The 22,250-nt window shown below is 56.1% G+C and overlaps 1 protein-coding gene across 2 annotated transcripts in view; it reads left to right on the top strand.

The window, feature by feature from the left end:
* Positions 1 to 21,725, top strand: part of FOXN1 (forkhead box N1) — a 30,957-nt gene extending 9,232 nt beyond the window's left edge. Inside the window, exons 2-9 of one of the 2 annotated variants that reach the window (XM_032163214.2) lie at positions 6,559 to 6,695; positions 7,109 to 7,573; positions 10,074 to 10,184; positions 11,922 to 12,052; positions 13,582 to 13,678; positions 17,159 to 17,366; positions 17,533 to 18,024; positions 19,944 to 21,725. In XM_032163214.2, the coding sequence (XP_032019105.1) occupies positions 6,573 to 6,695; positions 7,109 to 7,573; positions 10,074 to 10,184; positions 11,922 to 12,052; positions 13,582 to 13,678; positions 17,159 to 17,366; positions 17,533 to 18,024; positions 19,944 to 20,263 (1,947 nt within the window). In that variant the 5' untranslated portion in view covers positions 6,559 to 6,572 and the 3' untranslated portion in view covers positions 20,264 to 21,725. Of the gene's footprint in view, positions 1 to 6,543; positions 6,696 to 7,108; positions 7,574 to 10,073; positions 10,185 to 11,921; positions 12,053 to 13,581; positions 13,679 to 17,158; positions 17,367 to 17,532; positions 18,025 to 19,943 lie in introns of those variants that run through there. The other variant, XM_058446045.1, reaches the window with a different exon arrangement.
* The last annotated feature ends 525 nt before the right edge of the window (positions 21,726 to 22,250 follow it).

Genomic DNA, 22,250 nt, shown 5'->3' with positions numbered 1-22,250 from the left:
GATACACACCTCCACAGGATCCATACCTCCACAGGATACACACCTCCTCAGGGTACAGAGTACACACCTCTACAGCATACACACCTCCACAGGATCTGTACCTCCATAGGGTACACACCTCCACAGGATCCATACCTCCACAGAGTACACACCTCCATAAGATCCATACCACCACAGGACACACATCTCCACAGGATCCATACCTCCACAGGGTACACACCTCTACAGGATCCACACCTCCATTGAGTACACACCTCCACAGGATACACACCTCCACAGGATCCATACCTCCATAGGGTACACACCTCCACAGGGTACACACCTCCACAGGGTACACACCTCCATTGGGTACACACCTCCACAGGATACACACCTCCACAGGATCCATACGTCCATAGGGTACACACCTCCACAGGGTACACACCTCCACATAGTACACACCTTCATAGGATCCATACTTCCATAGGGTACACACCTCCACAGGGGACACACCTCCACAGGGTACACACCTCCACAGGGCACAGGGTACACTCCTCCACCAGGTACACACCTCCACAGGATTAGCCTCAGCATCTTTAGATGCAAATGGTCCCAGGGCCTCATTTGGCTTATAAAGGAACTGACGTACAGAAAGGGGAAGTGAGTTATCCAGCATCACACAGCCAGCACAGTGTCTCCTGGCCCCCACTCCTAAACGGCCCCCTCTGCCTGAGTCCTAAGGAGCCAAGAGAAGGCTCTCTGAGAGGTGGGGAGATGTTGATGGGTAGAGGGGGCGCAGGCCGGCTGTTTGTGAGAAGGGCACAGAGCAGGAATGCAGTAATGATGACTGTGGATCCTTGATGATTATTGATCCTGTTGTCAGCCTTTCTGGGGAATTTCTCACTTGTCATCCCCTCTACTCACGTCAAAGGGCCGTTTCTTCTTCTCTCTGATGCCAGGGCAGATCAAGTCCACCTCTTCCATCCCCACTCCCCAAGGATCATGGCAGGCGGAAGGTGGCCAGAATGCCCAGATGCTCAAAAGGTCTTTGGTCAAGGTTTTGCCAGGGGTGCACTCCTGGAGAGTCAGTGTCTGGCAGTATGGTCATGGCTCTCAGGAGCTGAGAGTCAGATGTGGTCTTCAGTCAGCTGTGTAACCCTGCACAGGTCATTTCTTCTCTCTGGGACTCAATTTTCTCCCCTAAAAAAATGGGCTTGATTGGCTGGGCACGGTGGCTCACGCCTGTAATCCCAGCACTTTGGGAGGCTGAGGCGGGTGGATCACGAGGTCAGGAGATCTAGACCATCCTGGCTAACACAGTGAAACCTCGTCTCTACTAAAAATACAAAAAATTAGCCGGGCGTGGTGGTGGGCACCTGTAGTCCCAGCTACTCGGGAGGCTGAGGCAGGAGAATGGCTTGAACCCGGGAGGCGGAGCTTGCAGTGAGCCAAGATTGCGCCACTGCACTCCAGCCTGGATGACAGAGCGAGACTCCGTCTCAAAAAAAAAAAAAAAAAAGGGCTTGATGACCTTGCTCCCCTGACAGTGGTGCGTTGGTAAATGTTCACCAGTCAGCTTTCAAAAGTAAATAAATCATAATGTTTCAAAAGGCTCTGATTTATAGGATTTGCTCATTTCCATGGGCAAATACTCCCACTGTGGCTGATCTCCACCAATTTCACTGGACATGGAGTTGGGAAGAAATGAGCACAATTGGCTCTCATGAGCCCTTCCCAAATGGCTCTGCACACCATTGCCCCCTACCCTCTGGGACAAAGGGAGGATAACATGAGACAAGAGATACAAAAGTGCAGAGGGGCTGGGCGTGGTGGTGCACGCCTGTAATCTCAGCACTTTGGGAGGCTGAGGCGGGAGGATCAGTTGAGCCCAGGAGGTCGAGGCTGCAGTGAGTGATGATTGTGCCACTGCACTCCAGCCTGGGCAACAGCAAGACCTTGCCTCAAAAAAAAAAAAAAAAAGTGCAGAGGAAACTTCAGAATGCACTGCAGATGTGGAGCTGCGGCGAAGGGATCCCAGGGCACAGTCTGCCAGTGAAAGCCTCAGCCTCTAGTCCAGGAAGCAGGTGGTTGTGGGTTGTGGGTGCCCATATCAAGGGGCAGTTCATGAGCGTGATCTGGAGGAGCTCCTGGAATCCGAGAAGGCGGGAGAGCTGACTGGGCCTCCTGTGCTGGTATTGGCTGATACTTGCACACACATCCCATCCAGTTCCAGTGCTCCCTGAAACTGGAACAGGCAGGACAAAGGTTGGACCTCTATGAAAGATCCCTTCTGAATGCAGATGCCAGCCCCAGGACACTGGGGCCAGCAGAGAGACCTCCGGAGAGATCCAAAACAACAGAGTCAACCCCCCTCCTCTCCACGTAAGTCCCAGGAGTTTCTACAGACACTAGCTCTACCACATGGGAATGGCAGAAATGACCTCTGAGGCCACAGAGTCAGGAAGAGGGAAGTTGAGCCTCTGCCAATGGGAGAGGACAATGTCAAGGACCTGGAGGTAGAAAGCAGGAGGAGGCAGGAAAGGGGAGTTCCCTTCCTGATGCTCCCCCTCCCCCCACCCCCATAACTCAGGCCTTAAACAAACTCTGTCCCACTGCTAATTATTAATAATAGCTATCGTTTATTGAGCATGTACTATGTGTTAAGCTATTTACAAGCAATATTTTATTAATCCTCCAGAGAGGTAAGTATTTATTAGTCCTATTTTACAGATGAGGAAACTGAGGCATGGGGAAGGAAGTTAAGCATCATGTCCAACCAAAGTCCCACAGTTCCTGCGATTCAAATCCAGCCCTGACTCCAGGTCGTCCAGCTTCAGGGGTTCTGCGGGCTACTCCAGGGAAGGGTCAGGGCCAAGGCAGCCTCGTCCAGGTTCCTGCAGTGAGCCCTTCCCAGTTGATGGACAGGAGCCCCTCATAAACACCAGTCAGAGGGCTTCTGACCAGCCCCTGAGGACCCCCTCTCTCCTGGGCCGTGTGGCCTTAGGAAAGTCACTTTACCTGTTCCCTGGGCCTCACTTGTAGAATAGAGCTTTAGCTGCAACCAAGGGGGCATCATGGTCACCAAATCAGGAGTCTCCACTTGCAAAACCTGCCCAGAGGAATCCTAGAGGACCAGTCAGGAACCTCTGCATCCTTAATGCAAATTAAGGGGTGGGCCTCTGAACTCTGCATAACTTCCCTGGTTCTCATCCTGTCCCTAGGGGATTCGAGGGGGTAGCAGGGTGGTTTGGCCAAGCGAGGCTATGAAAGTCATGGCTGTGAACTGAAGCCTCTGTCAAGGCCTCTGACACGCAGGAACTTGGCTGGAGCTGGAGATGATGTTCTGGAGAATAGGGAACAGGTGCAAGAATGGGGTGAGGCCGACCCTGCGGGGATCATTCTGGGCAGGCCAGACCCTCGGGAGGTGGTGCAGGCCTGAGCTGGAGCTCAGAGGCCTCCCCAGGTTCACATCTGCAGAGGAGCAGTGCTGGGGTCTGAGGCCAGGATGAGTGAAGGCCAGGCAGGCAAGGAGGGCTACCAAGGGCAGCTGCCACCTGAGGCTGGATCTTCAGCCAATCGCCCCAGGACTGCCAGGCCTGAGGCAGCGAGAGCATCAGAGAAGCTGTAGAGCCTGGGGCCAAAGGCCCCTGCAGCCACACTTGGCCAGCAGAGGCCAGATGCATGACACATGTCCTTGAGCATTTTCCCTGTGCCAGCACCTCGTGCACACCATCCTCACGATGACCCTGCGAGGTGGGTCCGTGTGCCCCATTTCTCAGATGCGGAAAGTGAGGCACAGAGAGCTACACAGTTTGTTCAAAGACGCACAGCCAGAAAGTGACAAAGCTGGGACTGGAATTCAGTTGGGCTTGACTCCAAATCCTTGCTCTAAGCCACTGTGCTACCCCACCTGCAGGGAGGGGAGTGGCCACCCTCCCCAGGTTACAAAGCCTGAGATCTGGCAGGGAGGAAGGGCCCTCGGCCTCCCACTTGGAGCTGGAGAATGCCTTGGGAAGGTGCCAAGCCCCCTGCACCACCTCCTGAGAAGGCAGCTCTGGGCCAGGGTGAGGTGTGGCCGCCAGGCAGGCCCGAGCTCTCCAGGAGAAGCTGTCCAGGGAGCAGGAGGCAGTGATGCGGAGCGGGAGGTGGGCTGCCCCGCACCTCGGGCCCCATGCCTGCTCCGCTGTGGTGTCCCGTTACGGCCAGCTTGGCGCTTCCCTGGTCACGCCACATTTAGCATTGCCGAGTGAGCAGGCGCCAGGACATCAAGAAGGGGTGGTGGGGACTCTTGAAGGGGTGGGAGAGCCTCCCACCAGGCCCCCACCTGGACCCCGACTTCCAGCCCCTCCACCACTGATCCCCTGTGGGATCTTTGGGCAAATCCTGTGGGACTTTGGGCAAATTGCCTCCCCTCCTTTTCCCTGTTACCCCCTCTGTCAAACGAGGTTTATTGATGGTTTATTCAGCAAAGATGCGCCAACCCCAGCCTGGGTACCACGGGGCCACTGAGGCCACCTCTCCCTCCCAGAGCTCCGGAAAGAGCACGGCCTGGGAACAGCACAGCTGCCCTGCTCTGGCTTGAGGGAGTCTTGGGTAGAAGGGGTGAGTGTACACCTCATGCTTTTCTTGATGCCTGGCCTCCCAGCTTAGCCTACCCCAACTTTGACTCCCACCCAATGAAGAAACCATAAGCCGAGTGCAGAGTCTACAGTCAGACAGACCAGAGTTCTTGCCCCTGGGTGACTTGGGCGAGTCACATAACCCCGCTGAGCCTCAGCGTCATCATCCGGAAGGTGGGGTCAATAATGCTCCTTCCTCACAGGGTTGTTCTGATAGATCAATGAGAAGACCATCCAAATCGTTCACACAGTGGCCAGCCCAGAGCAGACCCTCAGCAAACTGTAGCATTTATCTTGGGCAAAGAGAAGTACATTTAAGAAGTACATTTAAGAGGAATTGCTCTTGCAGGTGGTAAAGGAAGGCAAAAAGCTGAGGATAGTAAGAGTGAGAGGCCGGGCACGGTGGCTAGGCTGTAATCCCAGCACTTTGGGAGGCCAAAGCAGGCAGATCATCTGAGGTCAGGAGTTGGAGACCAGCCCGGCCAAAATAGTGAAATCCCTTCTCTACTAAAAATACAAAAATTAGCCAGGCGTCATGGCATGTGCCTGTAGTCCCAGCTACTCTTGAGGCTGAGGCAGGAAAGTCGCTTGAACTCAGGAGGTGGAGGTTGAAGTGAGCCGAGAGCATGCCACCGTACTCCAGCCTGGGCAACAGAGGGGGACTCCATCTCCAAAAAACAAAAAAATAAAAATAAAAACAAAAATACAAAAAATAGCCAGGTGTGGTGGTACAAGCCTGTAGTCCCAGCTACTCGGGAGGCTGAGGCAGGAGAATTGCTTGAACCCTGGAGGCGGAGGTTGCAGTAAGCCAAGATGACGCCACTGCACTCCAGCCTGGGTGACAGAGAGAGACTCCATCTCAAAAAAAAAAAGTGAGAACCACACTCACAATAATATTCATAATGAGAACTGGCATTTATGGGGCACTGACTGTGCACCAGGCACTGTGCTGAACGCTTTCTGCACATGATTTTGTTTGACACTCACAACATCTGTATGAGGTAGGGCCTGTCACTCTCCCAGTTAGATGATGACACTGAAGTTCAGAGAGCTTTGCTGGCACAGCTTGAGAGGAAGGGCCAACCCCGGCTTTGAGGCCTGAGTCCTCTTAACCACCCCACTGTGTTAGGGACAGGGTTCCCCTATGATTGCAGAAGGTCTGAGCAGAAAAAGCCCTCTGATATCATATACCCAAGCCTCTAGGTCTTCATGGGGAAACTGAAGCTCAGAAAGGGGCAGTAGCCTGCACAAAGTCACAGGTTAGAGTTTGGAGGACACAGGTGGAACAGCACTTGCCAGGTGCTGCAGTGTGGGTGGTGACATCCTCAGAGCCCACTGGGCTCACAGGGCCTCCAGGCAACCGGGGGCCTTTGGGTCCCCAGTTACACACTGTGGTCACATCAGCCAGACTGACGTGAGGGTCACTGCAGGACCAGCCTCTGCTGAGGGCTGGCTCACCTGCATGGAGGGGGTTGCTCCCACCCCAAGCATGAGTCTGACCCCCACACCAGCGCACTCTCCCCGCAGGACCACCGACTTGCCCAGTCACTGAATGGAGACCACCTGCTGTGGTCACCTTGCCAGGCCCTTCTCTGTAGACACAGGAGACCCATCTTGAGCCAGAGGCAGGGCCCAGCTGGGAGCCAGGGTTTCACTGGTCAGTTTCTGCAGCTGCAGCCTGAGATCAGCCAAGCCCCTCCTGAGGCTCCCACCTGGCTCGCTTTGCCCTTTCTCCACAGGGGTCTGATCTCTCTGCTCTGCTTTTCCAGACTGTTTCTCTTTCTCTCTCTCGCTCTCTCTCTCTGGTTCTCTCTCTCTCTCTCTCTCTCTGTCTCTCATCAGATGGCTGACTGGAGGCAGGGTCCCAGCCCAAGGATGGGGTTGGGGTGGAGGTGGCGAACCTGGGTTGGTCACCCCTGGCTGCGGGTCCTCACTCTCATGGCAGACGGCTTTCTTTGAGGCCAGGACTGGGTGATGGTGTCGCTACCCCCGCCGCAGTCTGACGTCACGCTGCCGGGCCCCACCAGACTGGAGGGCGAGCGCCAAGGGGACCTCATGCAGGCGCCGGGCCTCCCAGGCTCCCCTGCCCCACAGAGTGTAAGTACCTGGCATCTGGGTCTGGGTTTAGGCCAAGGCCTGCGGCTGCCCAGGCAACAAGAAGACCAGTCACTTTGCCGCCCCCAGAGACCTTCCAGGGCCTGTCTTGTCCCCTCCACCAGCAAACAAGTCCTCAGGGACCCCGAGATCCAGAAGGGTCACTCCTCATCCCTTCAGTCTGAGACTGTCCCAGGGCTGTGAGTCCCATCAGATTTGGGGTAACCCAGGTTTCATGGCAGGGTGCCCTCATGAAATCGGGGCTCCCAAGGGCAGGCTATTTCTTCTCCACCATTTAGGGTCTTCCCAGAGCTCAGCCATAGACCCCCTTTACCCCAGAACAGAGTAGGGTCCCAGCCAGTCCCCAGGCCTGGTTCAGCCTCCACTCACAGGATCGCTACTCTCTGTCTACCCAGAAGCATGCCGGCTTCAGCTGCTCGTCATTTGTGTCCGACGGCCCTCCAGAGAGGACACCCTCACTGCCCCCACACAGCCCCCGCATTGCGTCACCAGGGCCCGAGCAAGTCCAGGGCCACTGCCCAGCCGGCCCCGGCCCCGGCCCCTTCAGGCTGTCACCCTCAGACAAGTATCCTGGCTTTGGCTTTGAGGAGGCCCCAGCAAGCAGCCCTGGGCGGTTCCTCAAGGGCAGCCACGTGCCCTTCCACCCGTACAAGCGGCCTTTCCATGAGGACGTCTTCCCAGAGGCCGAGACCACCCTGGCCCTCAATGGACACTCCTTTAAGACCCCAGGGCTGCTGGAGGCCTTCGAGGAGATCCCAGTGGACGTGGCGGAGGCCGAGGCCTTCCTGCCTGGCTTCTCAGGAGAGGCCTGGTGTAACGGGCTCCCCTACCCCAGCCAGGAGCATGGCTCCCAAGTCCTGGTGAGTACTAGTGGCCAGCGAGTGTCCCATCTCCCCGCTGTCCCAGTTCCTAGCAGCCTAGAGTCAGTCCTCTGAGACCCAAGTCCCACCTTCTCTTTGCAGACCTTGCCACTCAAGACCAGAGAGTTGGGGCCTCCTGGTCAGCTGGGGAGGGGGTGTTGGCCTGGCCAGCATGCAGGGCGGTGGGTGGGGGAGGTAGGCCAGGCTAAAGAAGCTGGCAGCTTCCCAGAGGCTCCTGAGTCAGGATTCCAGTGTGTGACTTCTCACTGTTTGTTTAAGTGTCAAGAATCTCCAGCCAGACCTACACGCCCATATGCAAATGTGACAAGAAAAACACATTCCAGAGGCCAAGAGGAAGGGTTTGGGGAGGAGCCATAGTACGCAGTTTTTCCCGCCCCAGCCTTAGCATACAGAGTTGAGAGAGGACTTGAAGTCTGGAGGGACCCTTCCCGGCCCCGTTCTTTGCCCAGAGTGGGGCCTGGGTGTATTCCTGGAAATGCCTTGGAGGGTTAGCATGTCCTTCCACAGCCTGACCTCCATAAGCGGTGTGAACCTGGGCAAGTCTTCATGTCTCTGAGCCTCATCTGAAAAGTAAGGTCAACATTACCTGTCTCATGGGATTGTTGCTTAGGGAAGAGAAAAGCTGAAGGGAACTTGCTCCCTGCTCCCCCGCTCTGGTTTGGAGGTCCCTCAGGCAGTGACTGAGTGGGCGTAGCCTCAGCAGTGCCTACTCCACATGCCCACCAGCACCCCCTCACCTCTTGCTTTCAAACAGGCCCCCATTCCAGCCCAGAGCCACCCCAACAAAGGCTTAGAAGGAAGATGGAGAAGGCAGTTGGGTCCTACCAGGTGTGGCCAAAACAGGACTTTATTCTGGCCCTTTGACCGCTTCTTCTCAGGCACCTTAAACATGACCACAGCCTACAGATAGGGCACCATCATCTCAGCTACTGCCCCCAAACCTCCACTCAATAACAGCTGCCAATCATTCTGCCAGGGGCTTTCCTGCTCACTGCAAGCTCCGCCTCCCAGGTTCACGCCATTCTCCTGCCTCAGCCTCTCCGAGTAGCTGGGACTACAGGCGCCCACCACCACGCCCGGCTGATTTTTAGAGACGGGGTTTCACTGTGGTCTCGATCTCCTGACCTCGTGATCCGCCCGCCTCAGCCTCCCAAAGTGCTGGGATTACAAGCGTGAGCCACCGCGCCCGGCCAGGTGCTTTCTTTCAAGTGCCCCCATTTAATCCCCTCAACAACACTCTAGAAAGTTCCCACCATACCCATGTTGCAGATGAGGAAACTGAGGCTCATAGAGGCCAAGTGACTTGCCCAAGGTGTCTCCTAGCCTGCACACGGTGAGGCTGAGACTGAGTTCACACCCTTACCCTCCCACACACGGAGAAGAGCTCCAGAGACATACAGCTATCTGGTCGACTTGCTGGGTGACCTTGGGTATATTGCTTCCCCTCTTTGGGCTCAGCCCCATCATCTGTCAAATGAAGGGGTTGGACACAAGTGCTCTTGGCCCTTCTAGGCCTGAGATTCTATGATTATGGCAATCTCTGCATCAACAACCTCAGGGCACACACACCCAGAGAGAGGTCACAGCTGATTTGCCCCTCTGGGCCCAGATGCTGGTTTCCCAAGGCCCCTGGTAACCCCAGGAAGCGCAGTCCGCCTCCTCCAGGGCTTGTCCACCTTCCAGGGCCTAGCTGCACACCCTCCTGTCCGTACTCACGGGAGAGCTCTGCACTAGGCCCTGGGACTCTGTGCCGGCCTCTCACGCATGGGAAGGCGGAGTCTGGCCATCATGGCTGGCAGCAGCTGGAGGCTCCCCATGCCCAGCGTGAGAGCATCCACAGGACTCACGCAGGCCAGCAACTGTGTAGACTCCCTGGAGCAGGGAGCAAAAGCTCTGCATCAGGGATGGCCAGGAGTCAGAGCAGACAGGAGTTACTAGCCCCATCCAGAGATCCTGCTGGAGCTTCCTGGGGCTGTACAGGGGAGGAAACAGAAGGGACCTAGGGCCACAGCTGGACCAGCCTGTCTGGCCACTACCCATGCTCCCCTCACCATGGATCCTCAGGGAGAGTTCTGGAGCTGTGACCTTTTCCTGGTGTCCTCTGCACACCTACTCGGAGGGTCTGAGGCCTCTGAGCCAGGCGTGTCGAGTGAGGTCAGCACCGCACCCTTGTGCTATTCCAGATCCCTGTCCCTACCCCAGCACAAGTCTCCCTGACTTCTCAGGACAGCCCAGCCTCAGCCTCTCCCCTGCCATGAGGGGAGGGGTAGGGACTGCTGTCAGTTCCAGCCCTGGCTCTACCACTAAATTGCTGAGTTCCCTTGGGAAAATTCCTGCCCTTCTCTGTTCTCTGTTGTTCTCCAGGAATAAGCTTTGGGGGAGGCAGAATAGGGGTTGCTTTTATGTAAGGTTCAAGACACAGGAAAGAGGAAGGGAGAAAATAAGGCCTAACCTAGTCATCTGCTTTCTCTTCCAGCAGGGTTCAGAGGTCAAGGTCAAGCCCCCAGTTCTGGAGAGTGGTGCTGGGATGTTCTGCTACCAGCCTCCCTTGCAGCATATGTACTGCTCCTCCCAGCCCCCCTTCCACCAGGTGGGTCTGGGGCAAGTGGGCCTGCTTCCCCCAGGTCTCGGGATATCGTGTCTGTGTATGTGGTGTGCGGGTGTCTATGTGATGGCGTGTGTTCACCAGGATGGGCAGGTAAGGACAGCAGGTCCCTGAACCTTAGGCTTGGCCACGGCAGATGGCGGGAGTAGTTAATGGGAAGAGAAGCAATTGCCCTCCTCCAGGGGTGGGCTTGTCTGAGTCCCTGGCAAGGCCTGAGAGGCCTCAGATAAGAATGTGGGGCTGAGATGGAGGCAGGGCTGTGATGTGAGTCAGAAAGGGGGAAGGAGGAGAGCTGCCCCAGACAGAGAGAGGGGCAAAGAGGAGTGTGTGGTGTGAAACACAGGCCAAGCAGGGCGAGGAACAAGGGCTTCTGTATAGTCAGCCACCATCTTGCTATGTGACCTTGGCCTCCAACTTCTATTAGCCTAGAGAGGGTGGGCACCCGGTGTGGGCTTAGGGGACCTTCCCACCCAGAGGACTCCAAGTCCCCATCATCTTCAGCCCTTTCCTCCTTTCCCAGCTTCAGCTCCTCCCAAGTGAATAGGATGCCAAGTAATGGCCCCACACTGGCATGGGATGGAGGAGTTTTAAAGGAGAAAGAAAAGAGCCCCAGAGCAGCCAGGCAGCTCCCAGGAGTCACCAGGCAAGACAGAGCAAGTGGCTGCCCAGCGCCCAGCTCCATCCACCTGCAGCCTGGCACTGAGACAGGCCCTGCCTGTGGAGCAGGTTCTACACCCGGCTCTCTGGCACTGGCCCTGATCTCAGCCAAGCCAGGGAGGAAGGCAAGGGAGAGGGGCTGGGTCAGACTGCCAGCTTTGCAGGGAAAAGAAAGAGATAGAGGGAAGCAAAGAGAAGGCATGAGAGGACATCCTCTCTGCCGTGAGGGGCCTGGGTGGAATGGCCGAAGCTATCCTGAGGCTCATGGTCTGACCCAGGGTAAAGGATGTCGCTGAGGCAGGGACAGAGATTGAGCCATAGAAGGACTAAGGGGCCACCAGACCTTAAATGACCTCACCATGCCTGGCCCTGCTTTGATGGCCTCTGCAGTCTGCACCCCCTGTCAATAAGATGGCCACACCCAGGGCTTTATGGAGCCTGGACAGAGGGTGACTCAGGCACTAAATGTCTCTTGGGTGACCTGGAAAGAGCTCTTCAGCCTGGAGCAGCTGGGGGAGTCAGAGTCTCCTACCCCCATCCCCCATAAAACACCATCCGTGGCACCACAACCACTCCCTTTGCCGTTAAACCACCTCCTACCCCGACCTGTCCACCACCATGACTGGCCCTTTCAAAGAGCCACTGAAACTCATAAAAGGTGGCAGTGCCCAGCAAACGCCCAGGCTGAACATCCCGCTTCTGGCCCAGCTGCTCCAGGAGATGCACGGGCACCGGGAGCACCTTCCTGGAAGGGTGCAGAGGCCGAGGGCTTCACTTCATATTCTCCCTGCAGGGTCCCGTCACCATAGCAACCAGAGCATCGCAAGGGCTGAGAGGAAGGAGCTGGAGGAAGGGGGTTTTAAGGCCTCTGAGATCCTGAATTACAGGGTGTAGATCTCCTCACAGCCCCTCAGACAGCTCTGCCTTGGGGGTGATGGGGCCCATGACCCGGGAGGGAAGAATCTGGCCAGAGCCCCTTCTCTGGATGTATATAAATGGGCAGGGGAGCCCTCCTGGGAAAGGCTGGGTACCATGCAATCACTCTGCACCTTTTGACCTCCTCAGTACTCGCCAGGTGGCGGCAGCTACCCCGTACCCTACGTGGGCTCCTCACACTATCCGTACCAGCGAATGGCACCCCAGGCCAGCACCGATGGGCACCAGCCTCTCTTCCCAAAACCCATCTATTCCTACAGGTATATTTCCCACTCTCCGGGGATGGGAGGAGGAGGGGAGCGAGAGGGCCCCTGGGAACACTGAGGCATGGAATCCTCTGGGTCTACCAGTAATGGCAGTGGGTGGAAATCATACCAGTGGGCTTCTAGAAGATGCTGGAGAGAGGGTTCCTGCATGGAGGCAGGGGCATAGACTGGATCACCTCTGACCCTTCGTCTAAGCCTGGGGAGTCATGTCTGTGACTTGACTCAGCAGATGCTGGTGCCCTGTGGTGAGCCTGCCAAGGTCTCGCCTCCTAGGGCCCAGGGCTTGGATCTGCGAATTTAAGGGGGATGCTTGCTGCCTTCCCTGTGCCTCACCAGAAACAGAGGGAAGCCCCCCTCAAAGCTCTACTGGAAGGAAATGGGGGATGAGGCCTGCAGATGTGACTCAGCTATCCACCATCTGCCAGATCTGGTGGGACTTCTCTGGGGCTGGGCTCTTAAGTGTCAGCAGACCCAGCCTGTCTGGGAGACCCTTCCATCTGTCCTTTCATTCATCCAACCAACAGTGACACTTGACCAAATATGTGTCAGGCCCTGCATGGGATCGGGTCATCAGCTAGTGTGAGCTGAGGGGGAAGGGAGAGGAACTTAAGCATCAGCCACGAGTGCAGAGAAGGGCTTTGTGAAAGCCAGCGTCGTTCACTGAAAGACATACACGCAGCCCTTGGAGTCCAGCAGAAATGAGTTCCAGACCAGCTCTGGAACTGACTAACATGAAACCTCAGGGAAGTTACTTAATCTCTCTGAGCCTCTATTTATTCTTCTTTAAAAAAAAAAAAAGAAATGTCAGGGGTGGGGGACAAGGGGAGGGGCAACGTTAGGAGAAATACCTAATGTAGATGACGGGTTGATGAGTGTAGCAAACCCACCATAGCACGGGTATACCTATGTAACAAACCTGCACGTACTGTACATGTATCCCAGAACTTAAAGTATAATAAAAAAGAAATAAAAATATAAGACTTATAAGATTCAAAAGAAAAAAATGTCAGGGTTCGGGGTAGCAGTTCAGGCTGTTGGAAGGATTAAGTAAGAGAATGTAGGTACTGTGCTTGGTACATTGCAGAGGCTCAAGAAACCTTAGTTCCCTCCCTACTCTCCCACATTCATGCAATTGGCTGAGGACTGACTAGTAATGACAGCTTCCGTTTAATGAGTGCCTTCTATGTGACAGGCACCATCCTTAATCCTAACAACTCTGAGGTAGCTATTACTTTCTTCACTTCAAAGTTGAGGAAACTGAAGCTCAGAGAGGGTAAGGCATTCACCCAAGGTCACCCAGCCAGAGAGTAACTAGGCCAGGATGGCCACCCAGGTTTCTCAGATTCCACGAGACCCTCGCGCGTCTGTAATTCCTGACTTCCGTGTCCACTTCAATGGACACCTTCTCATTCCCTCCCCTTTCGACTCCAACCCCATAGAGCCTCTCACCAGGGGTGGGGGGCTTGGGGTGGGCTCAGGACCCAGTCAGAGGTTCGGACTCTCAGGGCTTTCTCTGTCTTCAGCATCCTCATCTTCATGGCCCTTAAGAACAGTAAAACTGGGAGCCTTCCCGTCAGCGAGATCTACAATTTTATGACGGAGCACTTTCCTTACTTCAAGGTGAGCCCAAGATTCCTCCCCATCCCATCACCCCCAAGTCCTAGACAAGCCAGGCCTCTCTGAGCACAGGCTTCAGTCTGGAGGTGGGAGAAGAATTAGAACGAAAGCCAGGAGAGGGCTCACCCCCACCATGCTTTCCGCTGTCTCCACCTCAGAAGGACAGAGTTCCTACAAAAGGGGCTCCAAGTGGGGAACAGAGAGCCCAAGCGGCTCATCCAAGGTTGCACAGCAGACTGGAGTCAGACCTTCTGCTAAGGAAGGTGGACGTGGTAGCACCTATGGGCCTCAGGGAGCATCCACCTACCCCAAGCGGGAAGAGAAAGTTGGAGAAGAAATGAGACACTATTGCTACCCCGACCCCTGGGATGCTATGGGGCTGGAGAATCTGGTCAGCCACGGTGACTGGGAGGTCGGGGCTGAAGAAGCCATTGCCTTCCAAGGTGAGATTAGGATCTGCCTCTGTGGGTGGCAGGCTCAGCTGCAGTTCTGCCAGAAAGCGGGGTGTGGGCTTCCCAGGCTTTGAGTGTCCCAGGCTGGCTCACCTGACTCTCCCCCAACCCCTTGGGCAGAAACTCATTTCTATCATTCACAGAAGGGGCTTCTGGGAGCCTTACCCAGCTCCCTCTCTAGAGGCAGGACAGGGGCTCTTCTCTCAAGGTGGACAAACACATCAGACAGGGTGGTCCATTCCCCCAAGGTCGCACAGTAGATGGGATCAGTTACTGGATCCAGCTGTTTGGCTTTGCACACCCCTCTCTGAGTGCCACCTAGACCCTCCAGCACAGACCCCCTTCTCCTGGGATGCGTGTCAGGGAGACCAGAGATTGTGTGTGAGGAGTGCCTTCTCCAAGCCCTATTAGACACAGATCTCATCTGTCACCCAGGCAGTGGGCAGTTGCTGAAACCCAGGTAATCCAGATCTCAGCTCCACCTGCCAGCGGCTGATTCCTGCCCCCACCATCTATGGTCCTGCCTGGGGATAATTTGACGCTTGATGTTTAAATAAGTTTATCCTGCTGGGCTGCAGTCAGATGGGGAGTGGGCAAGATGGCCAGAGTGGTCTGGCCAGGAGTGGAAAAGTGTGTTGATCCACCAGAGGTTCTGGAAGGGAAAGAGGGAGGGAGGTGAGTCGTCCCTGGAATTCAAGAAGCATCAAAGCCTGAATTCAGGGCTGCCCCCCATACCCCAGCAGGTCAGGGGCTGAACTCTCCCTAACCCCTAAAGCTTTTGGAGGGTCTTCTAGGGTTTCAAGGGGCCAGGGCAGAGAGAGGGAAAAGCCCAGTCCTCTCAGCCTTCCTTCCCCACCAGCTCCTGGCCTGGCCCCCAGCCCCTCCCTGCATCTCATCTTCCTGGCTTAATTATTTTTCCTGGGAGCCATGTAATCCCTGTTTTATGGGGCTGAGGAGTGAAGAGGTCTAACAGCTTTTTGTTCCCTTTGGTTCTAGTTGTTGTTTTTAGCCACTTGCATCACTCCCTCACTCCTGAGTTTACATTTGATCTCAGAGAGAAAGCATCTGTGAGGATGGGATGGGCCCCAGATTGTGAGACAGGCCCTATGGGGTGACCTGGGCAGGGCCCTTAGCTGGGGGACAGAGTTGGAGGCTAAGCTCTGCCACTGCCTCCTTGTGTGATCCAGGGCTAGGCCCTTTCTTCTCTGAACCTCAGTTTCCCAGTCTGTAAAGTGGGTCAGATCTGTTGGCACATAGATTCCTTCTGACTCTGACAGTTCCCCTGTGACCCACCTAAGGAAATTCCTTAGTTCAAAGATTCCCCACCTCTTTCTATCTCTCACTTCCCTTTTGAAGATCATTTTTCTGGGCAAGGATAGACTGGACCCTGGAGTGGCCAGCACTCATGCCCAAGGCAGCTGCTGTGGGCGTCCCGTAGCCCCATGAGTCAGGGATGTGGGACTGGGGAAGTGTCCAGCCACTGGACATAATTGTTAGTGCTGACCATCCCTCTTCCAAACAGGAAGTGGCTGGGGTGGGGGCTGCCCTGGCATCCCAAAGTCACAGATTTATGGGGCCATAAAAGGCCCCAGTGCCCATTAACTCCGCCCATGGGGCAACGTGGCCTTAACTCCTAGTGGAGACTGTGGTAGGAGTCGAAGGTGAATCCCTAGTTGGCTGGTCTGGTGGCTCAAGAATCCTCCCTGGTGACCCTGGGAGCCTTAGGGGTCATCTCAACCAGCAACCTGCCCCAGGCCAGCTGCCCCCAAGAAAGGCTGCACCAGGTCCTGCCAGCCACTTGGAGTGACGCTGGCATCAGGACCCAGTTCTGCTGGACGTGATTCAGCTTGGCTGCTCCCTGGGGCAAGTGAGCTGAGGAGGAGGGAGTGGCTGCCCCTCATTAAGCAGAAACTTTGGGCTGAAAGGGGGAGGGGCCAGGGAATGAGGGCGAAGGAGCCCCACCGGCCAGAGCGAGTGCCCTACCCACAGTGAGCCCCTGCTGAGCTCAGGGCTGTCACAGAGCCTGGAACAGAGCTGGAGGTGGGCGGGCAGGGGGCCCACTAGCACTCCCGCCACCGCCTCTCACCCAGCTGAGTCAGCCTAATGGTTTTTACAACCCTCCCTGGGCACAATTACTGCACTGGTGACATGACCAGGCCTCCTAATGGGTGTTTATTCTATTGGCACGAGCACCCCCCCACACTGCCTGAGGGCTGGTCTCCCCACCAGGGCACACCCCCTGGGCACACTCATGCAAACACTCACACCCACACATCATACAATCATGGCTACCCACAGTCACACCCAGAGAGACTTTCTCACACACGGCCATCCTCACAGTCGAAGAATTCATGGACCCATGAAGGAGTATCCAGGAGACATTGTTTATGCCAGGGTGACACACTTAGGGACGTGTGCACATGCTCATACGCACTGTCCCTTCATGTACCAAACCTACTTAGACACACAAACATATGTGCAATGCACACACCACACACGCCCACTCACCAACCTCGCCCATCTTTCTTTTCTCCCAAGTTAGTCCCAGAGGGGATAAGGCAGACCCAGGAGAGGAGCGTTCTTCCCCTAATTCCCGTCTAAGGCCAGCCACAAGACCTCAGAGTGATGAGTTCCCCTTCCACAGAGGGGTCCAAGCACAGGCATGGAGACCCAGCGGGGAGTGGCTCAGCTTCAGATGGGAGAGTGTTGTGGGCCAGAAGGCCTCTGTAGCGCCCACCAGCCCTGGCTTTCTGAATCACCTCGGCAGTCCTCTGAGGGGTCAGGAAGGGATGCGAGTGGGATGAAGGCAGATTTGAGATGAAAATAACTTGGGATCGAGGTACCTGTTCATCCCTCCCCTACCACCGAAGGGTACCAAGCAAGGGCTGGGTGCTGAGGAGGACAACAAGCCCCAGAGTGGGCGGCAGCTCTGTGCCCAGAGGAGAAACAGGAGTGTTCTAGAACCCAGACCTGGAGCCTGCTCTGGCTCCCTGAGCCTGGCCTGAATGCTTGTCTTGCTCTGTTCCGGCAGACAGCACCTGATGGCTGGAAGAATTCTGTCCGGCACAACTTATCGCTCAACAAGTGCTTCGAGAAGGTGGAGAACAAATCGGGAAGTTCCTCCCGCAAGGGCTGCCTGTGGGCCCTCAATCCAGCCAAGATCGACAAGATGCAAGAGGAGCTGCAAAAGTGGAAGAGGAAAGACCCCATTGCTGTGCGCAAGAGCATGGCCAAGCCAGGTGAGGCTGGCCGGGCCACGCAAGGAAGGGCCCAGGGTACCCATGAGCCAAAAAAAAAAGAGAGAGAATCAGAGAACGAGGCAAGGCCCCGAGTGAGGGTTCCAGGCTGGGGAAGGCTGTGGAGGAGGGAGGTCTCATGGTGTTCTTTCTCTCTTGGGCCTTTCAGAAGAGCTGGACAGCCTCATTGGAGACAAGAGAGAAAAGCTGGGCTCCCCACTCCTGGGCTGTCCGCCCCCTGGGCTGTCCGGCTCAGGCCCCATCCAGCCCCTGGCACCCCCAGCTGGCCTCTCCCCACCGCTGCACTCACTCCACCCAGCTCCAGGCCCCATTCCTGGCAAGAACCCCCTGCAGGACCTACTTGTGGGGCACGCACCCTCCTGCTATGGGCAGACATACTTGCACCTCTCACCAGGCCTGGCCCCTCCTGGACCCCCGCAGCCATTGTTCCCACAGCCAGGCGGGCACCTTGAGCTGCGGGCCCAGCCAGGCACCCCCCAGGACTCGCCTCTGCCTGCCCACACCCCACCCAGCCACAGTGCCAAGCTACTGGCCGAGCCTTCCCCAGCCAGGACTGTGCATGACACCCTGCTGCCAGATGGAGACCTTGGCACTGACCTGGATGCCATCAATCCCTCACTCACTGACTTCGACTTCCAGGGTGAGCTGGGGGTGGGAAAGGGAAGGTGGGACAGGACTGGAGAGGGGCACCTGGCAGTGGGACTCATCCTCTCCAAGTCTCCAGGCTGCAGCCTGCAAGTGGCTGGGTTTCTGGTCAACTGAAGCAGAGGAGGCCGGACCTGGCAGGGGGAGCTTCCCACTTGCTCTCTGCCATCCAGAGAATGGGGAAAGAGGGATGTCCTTGCCCCTGTCTCCCTCCTCCTGGTGCTCCAAACATGGTCCAACTGAACTCATCATCAAACCACTCTTGGCAGGGCACGGTGGCTCACGCCTGTAATCCCAGCACTCTGAGAGGCTGAGGTGGGCAGATCGCCTGAGGTCAGGCATTCGAGACCAGCCTGGCCAACATGGAGAAACATGGTCTCTATTAAAAAATGCAAAAATTAGCTGGGCGTGGTGGCCCGCACCTGTAATCCCAGCTACCCAGAAGGCTGAGGCATGAGAATCACTTGAACCCGGGAGGCGGAGGTTGCAGTGAGCCAAGATTGTACCACTGCACTCCAACCTGGGTGACAGAGTGAGACTCCGCCTCAAAAACAAACAAACAAACACAAAACCACTCTCAGCTCTGGATAGACTGCAAAGGGCTCCATGTTCTATTGTATACTCGGTTGTGAGTGACCAGTAGTCTGAACATTCTCAGATGCATTTGCATTTTATCAAGTTCATCTTCTAAAGCAGAAGGAGAGAGACTCTACCCTAGAGGAAGAGTCTCAGAGCTGGGCAAGTCCTGGAGAGATTTGGAGATAGGAGTTTGGGGAGGGTTCTACCCATTCCACTGCATCTTGGCTGCTCCATCTCTGCAGATGGCTAAGCCACCCATTCCCGTCTAAATTCCAGTGCACCCCAGGCCCTGACACTGGCCACAGGAGGTTTGGAACGGGGTGATGACCCAGGCCTCAGACTGTGTGTGCACAGGGGTGGGGGACATTCACAAGCTGATGGAGGCAGCCTGTCCTCAGAGAGCTCCCAGCCTGATGGGGAGACAGCCCAGGTTTGGGAAGCTATTAGAAAAGTGCACATAGATCCTCAGCCCGGTCCAGAAGTGGGGAGCAGGGCTCAGTCAGCCTCAGAGGAAGCTGTAGACGTGTGGGATACGAAAAACATTTACTTGATCCCCTGCTAGGCATCAGGCAGCAGGCTGGCTGCTCTCTATGTGCTTTCTCATCTGGGCCTAGAGGATAGGAAGGATTATTAAACCTGCTTCATGGAAGCACACAGAGGCTTGAGAACTTACTCTGGGTCATTTAGCTAGAAAGAGGGAGAGTTGGGACTGGAACCCAGGCAGCCAAATCCAGTCCAGGGTTTAGTCAGGCCCTCTCTCTCCAGAGCTTGCAGCCTGGATACCCAGTGCAGGAGCCCCAGGCCCTGGCCAGCCATGATGAGGGTCCACAGGTGGCAGCACTGTTTGCTCCTCGGACTCAGGTGTGCATCCTGGCTCTGCTCCCATTCCCTGGGCCCTGCAGTGGAGGAGACCCAGGGAGCCATGCCCATCCATCCCATTAGGTCCAGAGTACACTACCGGAAGCTCCTTGATCCGGGCTGCAAATCTACCTTCCTTGGGAGACTGGGCAGGAGCCAGCGTTCACTCCCGAGTGCACAACATTGGTATCCCCGCTGTCAGCAGGCATCAACCCCTCCCCAATGCCCACCCCCCAAAAAGAACCACAGAGGTCATCTAGATCGATGGCTTTCAGATTGTGCTACACGGGAGGAGGAATCTGAGGCTGAGAGGTTCAGCAACTGCCTGGAGTCACAAGCTAGTGCCAGGCTCTGTTCCCAGCACATGTCACCCTGACCCCTGCTCTCTGCAGCATGTGAAAGCTGACAGGGAGGAGGGGCCAGACAGGGCTCCTCCGGTGCCTCCCAGTGACACCTGTTCTCTCCTTCCCCATCTAGGAAACCTGTGGGAACAGTTGAAGGATGACAGCTTGGCCCTCGACCCCCTGGTACTGGTGACCTCATCCCCGACATCATCTTCGATGCCGCCACCCCAGCCACCACCCCACTGCTTCCCCCCTGGGCCTTGTCTGACAGAGACAGGCAGTGGGGCAGGTGACTTGGCACCCCCGGGCAGTGGGGGCTCTGGGGCACTGGGTGACCTGCACCTCACCACCCTCTACTCTGCCTTTATGGAGCTGGAGCCCACGCCCCCCACGGCCCCTGCAGGCCCCTCTGTGTACCTCAGCCCCAGCTCCAAGCCCATGGCCCTGGCATGAGCTGTGCCCAGCATCGTCGGCTCCAGCGTTTGCCTGGTCTGGAAGTCCTGGCTGGCCGCCCACATAGGGCTCATCTTAAAGGTCAAGGAAGGAAAATACTACCTGTCCCCTATGCCACTAAGCCAATGTATGTGTTAGCTGGGGTAGCTGGGGGCACAGAGGACATCACCTGGGGTGCTGCCTCTCACACATTTCTACCATGTGGTGGCCCAGCTCCTCACCCAGGGCCCCCAAAGAGCAAGTGTCTGGGCAAGAAGAAAATGCACTGTCCCTAACTCACACTCATCCACACTTAAGCCCTCGTGCACACACACGAATTATTCAGATGTACACCCACCCACATATCTTACAGCCAGAGGAACCAGCACTCCATCACTGAGAGGCCGACTTCATTTCTGGGGCAACTGAGAGCTGAGGGCTTTGCTTACCAAAAGCTCAGGGCCCTGTACCAGGCCAAAGATCCCCCCAGACCCCCATTCTGACATCCACATGCTCTGCAGGCCTGGCCCCACCGTCATTTTCTTTCCCAGAAGCTCCCTGTATTTATTCCCCCATCTTCATCTCAACAGCCCAGCAAGAAGGAGGACATAGACAGCCCCTCCCTGGGTTGTCTGTGGACCCCCCAAGGAGCTGCTAATTGGCAGCACCTGCTCAGCCAGGCTCTACCCATCCTTAGTACATGCTCTGTCCAGCTTTCCCCAGGGTGCCATACAGAAGGGGCAACATCTACCCGGGCACCAAACTGAGCCCAATTCCGAAGCAGTGTTTGGAAAAGCCCTTGCCCTCGGAAACTTGAACATGTCCTTTTGCCCGAGTCCCGGGTGCAGGAAGTGCCCCTCCAGGTCACCACAATCTCACTCCTCCTCCAGAAAGAAAAGTTCACACAGTTTAGGTCCCAGCTTAACTCTACTTATGATGGTTCAACTTACACTTTTTCAACTTTAAGATGGTGCAAAAGCAATACACATTCAGTGTGTTCCTCGACTTAGGATGCGGTTATGTCCAATAAACCCACCGTAAATTGAAACCACCGAAAGTCAAAAACCACTTTCGAATTACAATGTTTCCCACTCATGATGGGTTTCTCCGGATGTAGCCCCATGGTAAGTTGAGGAGCACCTGTTAGTTACTTCCAACTGTCTCAGGCAACCTGGGCATTCAGGAGAAAAGCCTGGCACAGGGTGGCAGGGAAGCACACATGCAAAGCACCCCCGCTTTGACTGCTTGGCAGACCTAGGGTGCCCGGGAAGCACAAGGGATACCCCTGGCCCTGCGGGGTGTGGCCCACGTGCCTGCCATGAGCCTGACCCCACCAAGGGGGAACCTCAGCCCACCCTGGGCCTGGGGGTGACGAGAACTTCCAGAGGTTGGCCCCAGGCTCATAGGAGGCATAAGCAGATCGTGCGATGGCTTGTCATTGTCCCCTGTCCTGGAACAATAAAGCAAGTGCCTTGTGGTCTCACTACCAAGCTTCCATTTCTGGCCTCCTCTCCCTAAGGAAAATGGCCAGGCCACACTGATGGCAGATGCCCTGGGCCTGTGACATCCCTGTCACCCTCACCCAGAACTGGGAAGTTTCTAATCCAAAGAGTGAGGCATCTAGGAAAACTTCTGAGGAGCAGGTGGGCAGGGCCTCTTCCCAGGAGAACTTCCAAAGAGATGCAGGGAAGCAGCTGCCCTGGCCAGAGGAATGGAGGGGATGCCCTCCCCCAGACCCCTTGCCTCTGAGGTCTGCCCACTCCCTCTTTGCACCCCCATCTCCTCACACAAGAAGGAGTCGCTGCCCTGTCCAGACTGTGCCTTTCTGCTTCCAATCTGTCCCTGGCTAAAAGAGATGCCAAGTGGTTTGGGGCCCTGAGTTCCACAGGTGACAAAATGGAGCATGCCCTGGTGCTGTGTGCACTGCTGGTCTTGGAGAGTGGTCTCTGGAGGGTCAGGGGCTCACTCAGTCCCACTTCAGACTCACCCCCTAGGTATCACCTCCAGG

The sequence above is a fragment of the Hylobates moloch genome, unplaced genomic scaffold, assembly GCF_009828535.3.
Source record: "Hylobates moloch isolate HMO894 unplaced genomic scaffold, HMol_V3 SCAFFOLD_10, whole genome shotgun sequence".
In the NCBI taxonomy this organism is placed as follows: Eukaryota; Metazoa; Chordata; class Mammalia; order Primates; family Hylobatidae; genus Hylobates; species Hylobates moloch.
This window is presented reverse-complemented; position numbering and strand designations above follow the sequence as displayed.